This window comes from Chaetura pelagica, unplaced genomic scaffold, assembly GCF_000747805.2.
Source record: "Chaetura pelagica isolate M959 unplaced genomic scaffold, ChaPel_1.0 scaffold595, whole genome shotgun sequence".
NCBI classification, from domain to species: Eukaryota; Metazoa; Chordata; class Aves; order Apodiformes; family Apodidae; genus Chaetura; species Chaetura pelagica.
The window spans coordinates 203,223-209,568 of NW_009953221.1; the positions used below are offsets into that span (position 1 = coordinate 203,223).

Here is a 6,346-nt window from a genome sequence, read left to right on the forward strand (position 1 = left end):
AGAGTGAGGGAAGGAAAGGTAGCTTTGCATTCCCGTGAGGGGGGTGAGGGCTACATCACTTTTCTGTGTTAATCCCCCCTTCTCCAGTCTGTATTGGATTAATGTCTGAGGGTCCTGCTTGCAGACAAAGGCTCAGAGCTGGTACCACCCCAAAGACCCTTCCCAGGACATCCAGCTTCCCCTCCACTTCCCAGGCTGTGCCCTTAACAAGCCTCTACATTTTCTTCTGAGTAGTCCTCACAGGTGGGAGAGGTTCAGGACTTCCAGCAGCACAGAAAAAGCCAAAATTAAGTTTTGTGCTTAAGTTTAAGGAGCTAGAGTGCCTTTGTTTTTCTGCAGTTCTTTGGCTTTCAGTGCAGAAACCAATCTCTGAGAGCTTTGTCCCAGAACCTGTTCCCCCCCAGCTCTGCAGGGGGGGTTGTGAAGGGCACTGCTGGCAGGAGGGGCCTGCACACAGACCTCGTTTGCCCCATTCCTGGGGGCACAGGAAGGGCACATTTAACCCCAGGCAGGTGGAGCAGTGCCTTTTATTCCTAGAAAACCATCTTTGCCTTGTGTGAGTGGGGAGTGGTGGATGCAGCAGCCATGGAGTGGTCAGGTGGCAACTTAGCCAGGATCAGACTCAAAGTCAGCTTGACTTTTTATGTCAGGAGCTCCTGGGACCTTGTAGAAGGAGAGGGTAGAGGATGTCTGGGCTGGCAGAGCCTACATCTCCAGTTCTTCATCAAAACAACTTGACTCATTTAATGACATATATACAGAGAGAGTCTGTACCAACCTTCCACAGCTGGGAGAGAAGTGTTGAAGCTGCAAGGAATCTGAGGGGACACCACTGTCTGACAGGCTGATGGGGCAGACTTGGACCTCAACCTCTTCCCATTGGTGCCACATGCCTGGAGAAGTAAAAAGTCATGGATATCATTGGTCTTTTGTGCACCAGACTTTTCTTAGGGATGGGACAAGAGGCAACAGGCACAAGTTGCAGCAAGGGAAATTCCAGCTGGATTTAGGGGAAAAGAGGGCTGTGCATCAGCCAGCTCCCGGAACAGTTTGTCCCAGAGCAGGGAAAGCCCATCCCTGCTGAGGTTCCTGCAGACCTCCTGGCATTAAAGGCTGGCATGGAAGGAGTCCAGCCTGCAGCTGGCACCTCCCTGTGTTGCTTCCTGCACCCCCCAGCTTGCTCAGCTGCTGTGCCCACCCTCTGGCACACTCACCCCCTCCTGGGTGCCAGGGCTGAGCATGAGGCTCGGGTGCAGTGGCTCTATCTCCACTTTGATCACTGTGCCAGCCCTGCTGCTGCTGCTGCTCCAGGTTTCCAGTTCCCCTTTGGGCAGATGAATGGACACACGAGGCTGTGGGCAGGACTGGCCCTTTTGCACATCCTCCTGCTCTGGGTCACTGCCTGTTTCTGTGGTATCCAGGCTGAACCTAATTCAAGGAGGAGGAACAAGCCAGGTTAGCAGATCCTTGTGTTGGAGCTCCCAACACAAGAAGGACATGGAGCTCCTGAAGAGAGTCCAGAGGAGGCCACAGAGATGATCCAGCTCTGCTCTGGAGACAGGCTGGGAGAGTTGGGGTGTCCAGTCTGGAGAAGAAAAGGCTCCAGGAAGACCTTAGAGCACCTTCCAGTGCCTGAAGGGGCTCCAGGAAAGCTGGGGAGGGACTTGGGACAAGGGCAGGGAGGGATGGGATGAGGGGGGATGGATTAAAACTGGCAGAGGGAGATTGAGGTGAGACATGAGGAGGAAATTCTGGAGTGTGAGGGTGGTGAGAGCCTGGCCCAGGTTGCCCAGGGAAGCTGTGGCTGCCCCATCCCTGGCAGTGTTGAAGGGCAGGTTGGATGGGGCTTGGAGCAACCTGGGCTGGTGGGAGGTGTCCCTGCCCATGCAGGGGGTTGGATCGAGATGATCTTTAACCTTCCAACACAGACCATTCTATGACAATTCTATGAACCATCTTGTGCCAGGCACAGCACAGCCCCTGCCATGTCCAGGCTTTAGGTGGACATTCCTAAAGAGCTCATGCAGCTGGGACAAGGAGGGTCACCACAGCAGGCACATGGAAAAGGAAGTGTCAGGGAGCATCAGCTGGAAAACCAAGTCCTGTGCCTGTTGAAAACAACTCCTCTAGCTGCCACCAGTGGGTCCACAAGCTCCTTGGTCACTGGGATGTTTAGTGCCAAGCAGCTCTCGTGGATCTCTTAGCAACCCCTGAGACTGTGCAGCCACCCAGGCCTGGCCTGTTCCCCTGGCTGCCAGGCCAGCAAAATCCCTCTGGCCCTTTAGAAGTGGCAGATGTTGTCATTTATCGAATCATCACGGTGGCATCAGATCATAAATCCTGCTCCCAGCCCAGCTTCAAGGAAGGAAAAAGAAATCCTTTTCTGGGAAACCAGGGGAGGACCAGCTCCCCCAGTGCCCCCCAGTTTCCTGAACACCAAGTGCTGCTGCAGTGCCAACAGCATCAGGGCAACATGATGGATGGGGCTCGGTGGAAAATCTTACTCTGCACAGGTTCTGTCTGCAGGTCCCTGTCACCTCATCCCTGCTGCCAGACCCAGGCTTCAGGAAGCATTTGCTTAGGGGACAGCAGGGATTAGTCTCCTTCCCAGGCTTAATCACCCTTTGAGGGGACCTAACAAGTCCCTGACCATGACAGCCCCCTCATACCACCATTGCTCACGTGGCTTATGCAGCATAAACTGTGAATGATCCACGGGCACATGGAACAACAATAGGTCCAAGAACCAGAGTCTGAGTTGATAAACAACTGCCAAGATTTCAGGCTGAGATAATTTGAGGGTACCTTATAAGGAGGAGAGAGATAAAAATAGTTCTTGCTGGCTAACTCCCAGTTATCCAGGAGATCAATACATTTGTCAGCAGGGAAGGGGCACATGTAGGAACCTGGAGCCCAGGGCATTTGTGTGGCAGGAGCTCAGGAGCAGGTTGCCCAGGGAAGCTGTGGCTGCCCCATCCCTGGCAGTGTTGAAGGGCAGGTTGGATGGGGCTTGGAGCAACCTGGGCTGGTGGGAGGTGTCCCTGCCCATGCAGGGGGTTGGATCGAGATGATCTTTAACCTTCCAACACAGACCATTCTATGACAATTCTATGAACCATCTTGTGCCAGGCACAGCACAGCCCCTGCCATGTCCAGGCTTTAGGTGGACATTCCTAAAGAGCTCATGCAGCTGGGACAAGGAGGGTCACCACAGCAGGCACATGGAAAAGGAAGTGTCAGGGAGCATCAGCTGGAAAACCAAGTCCTGTGCCTGTTGAAAACAACTCCTCTAGCTGCCACCAGTGGGTCCACAAGCTCCTTGGTCACTGGGATGTTTAGTGCCAAGCAGCTCTCGTGGATCTCTTAGCAACCCCTGAGACTGTGCAGCCACCCAGGCCTGGCCTGTTCCCCTGGCTGCCAGGCCAGCAAAATCCCTCTGGCCCTTTAGAAGTGGCAGATGTTGTCATTTATCGAATCATCACGGTGGCATCAGATCATAAATCCTGCTCCCAGCCCAGCTTCAAGGAAGGAAAAAGAAATCCTTTTCTGGGAAACCAGGGGAGGACCAGCTCCCCCAGTGCCCCCCAGTTTCCTGAACACCAAGTGCTGCTGCAGTGCCAACAGCATCAGGGCAACATGATGGATGGGGCTCGGTGGAAAATCTTACTCTGCACAGGTTCTGTCTGCAGGTCCCTGTCACCTCATCCCTGCTGCCAGACCCAGGCTTCAGGAAGCATTTGCTTAGGGGACAGCAGGGATTAGTCTCCTTCCCAGGCTTAATCACCCTTTGAGGGGACCTAACAAGTCCCTGACCATGACAGCCCCCTCATACCACCATTGCTCACGTGGCTTATGCAGCATAAACTGTGAATGATCCACGGGCACATGGAACAACAATAGGTCCAAGAACCAGAGTCTGAGTTGATAAACAACTGCCAAGATTTCAGGCTGAGATAATTTGAGGGTACCTTATAAGGAGGAGAGAGATAAAAATAGTTCTTGCTGGCTAACTCCCAGTTATCCAGGAGATCAATACATTTGTCAGCAGGGAAGGGGCACATGTAGGAACCTGGAGCCCAGGGCATTTGTGTGGCAGGAGCTCAGGAGGGCAGGGATGCCAGGCCTGGAAACTGCTCCCAGCCAGAGCTCAGCATCACACCACAAATTAACTCTCCTCTGCAGCCACAGGGAGGACAAAGGGCTAGAGGACACTGCAGGCACAGGCCCCACCAAGCCGGTTTACAGACAAGAGGAAAAAGGATTTGGTAGAGCTTTCTTAATCCCTTTGGGTTGAGCAAAGTTCCCTTTGAGCCAGAGGATGGAGGCACAGGGCCAGAAGATGCTGAGAGGAATGGAGCATCTTCCCCATGAGGGAAGGCTGAGGGAGCTGGGGCTGTTCTGCCTGGAGAAGAGGAGGCTGAGGGGGGATCCCATCAGTGCTTGTCAATATCTGCAGGGGGTGTCAGGAGGGGCCAGTCTCTTTTCAAGAGTGTCCAGTGACAGGACAAGGGACACTGGGCACAGGAGGTTCAAGTTAAACATAAGAAAAAACTTTTTGACTCTGAGGGTACCAGAGCCCTGGGACAGGCTGCCCAGGGAGGTTGTAGAGCCTCCTTCTCTGGAGACATCCCAAACCCATCTGGATGTGTTCCTGTGGGATCTGCTCTAGGGGATCCTGCTCTGGCAGGGGGATGGAGTAGATGATGTTCAGAGGTCCCTTCCAACCCTAACAACTCTATGACTCTAAGGTTCCCTCCAGACAGAGGTGATGTCTCCCCAGGTGACAGCTCCTCTTCCCAGCCCCAGGAAAAGAGGGTCTCCTACAGCCAAGGAGCTGTTAAAGCCTCTTTCTGCTCTAGCATCTGCTCCTCCACATCCCACCCAACATGAGCAGTAGGCAGCCAGCTGCTTTGGCAGATGCTGACAAGGGAGGGAGACCACCCAGCAGGGTCCCTGTGTCTCAGACACCAGATACTGCTCCCGGTCCTGCCTCACCTGCGCTTGCAGTCCCCGGGTGACAAAGGGCTCTCCCAGCTGTGCCTCCGAGAGGTAGACATGGATCTCACCAGCGTGGGGAAGTATTCCTTGGCCTCCTCCTGCAGGTCCAGCTCTTTGTCTGCCTCAGCAGGACCCTGGGAAGCGCTGGTACCATCCCCTGGCAGGGCTGCCTGGGCGCAGCGCACGGAGCGGGACATGGGGCTGGAAAAAGCAACATCCACAGACACTCTGTGCAGAGCCCCTGGTCCCTCTTCCAGGAGGCGAATGGCAGACACAGCCCGGGCTGCTTGTGCTGGCTGTGCTGCCATCTCTGGAGGTGCTTTGGGAGCTGGTGGGCTCAGGAGCCCCAGGTCTCTGTAATACTCCGTGCCCTGGAGGGCAGAATCCGAGAGCAGGTCCTCTGTGCTGCTGTGCACGTCCAGGGCTGGGACATCCAGCTCTGTGGAAGACGAGTCCTCCTGCAAAGGCAGTGATAGCTCAGCCCCAGGGCACAGATCCCACCTGAGGGCCTTGCACTTGGGGACACTGCCCAGGCAGAGCTGAAGCTGCTTTTGTTTCCCTTCTCGTGGCAAACAGACCCCCTGCAGCTGGGCTTCTCCAACCACACTTTCTACCAGCAGCACTTCCCTGCCACAGCCCTGCCCCAGCCCCACCAGCTTGGCTTCCTCCACTCCCTGAGATCTCTCTGGGCCTTATTCCCCTTCACACCAGTACAAAGCACAGAGCTGTGACTTTCCCAGCAGCAGAAGCAACATCACCTCATATCCCTAGGTAGTCTGGGTCTGTACCCCTTTCCCCCACCCTTATTCCATCCCAAAATCCTCTGAATATGGTACTGAGCACATAGTTTGCTGACACTTGCCTTTTCTTCAGCCATGCTGGTGCAGAAGGTGTCATCCTCAGCAATCAGGGAGGGGAGGAAGCGCTTGGGGCTGGGACACTCCGAGGCAGGGGAGCTGTGCTCAGAGAGCTCCTGGAGGCAAGGCTTGCAGTCAGACCCTGCCAGACAGAGAAGGTCACAGCACCTGAGCAGGTGCCCCAGGGGGATGTAAAGTCAGCCCTGCACAGACAGGTGACATTGGGCCTCACTGAAATGCCCCACGTGCCCTCTGCTCCCTGGCAGGCAGCCCCAGCCCCTCAGCAGCCTTCATCCCCTGGGAACCTGCTGCCAGGGTCCCCAGGCAGCAGCAACTTCATCCCTCAAGCCACGACACGTGCAGGGCAGAGACCAGGCTTGTACCAGCCCCTCCTAGGATGCCCTTTGCTCCAGAGGCTGTTTCCACAGTAACACAGAGGAGTTAAGCACATTTTCACAACTGTTATTAACATTATGGACCTTTACAGCAGG

The 6,346-nt window shown here is 55.0% G+C and overlaps 1 protein-coding gene across 1 annotated transcript in view; it reads right to left on the reverse strand.

Annotated features, from left to right (window-relative positions):
- Nucleotides 1-6,346, reverse strand: part of ARHGEF18 (Rho/Rac guanine nucleotide exchange factor (GEF) 18) — a 46,161-nt gene that overhangs the window by 34,219 nt on the left and 5,596 nt on the right. Inside the window, exons 2-5 of the mRNA XM_009997793.1 lie at nt 5,861-5,997; nt 4,996-5,456; nt 1,215-1,428; nt 779-893 (exon numbers count right to left, since the gene is read on the reverse strand). Coding sequence (XP_009996095.1) covers nt 779-893; nt 1,215-1,428; nt 4,996-5,456; nt 5,861-5,997 — 927 coding nt within the window. The remainder of the gene's footprint in view (nt 1-778; nt 894-1,214; nt 1,429-4,995; nt 5,457-5,860; nt 5,998-6,346) is intronic.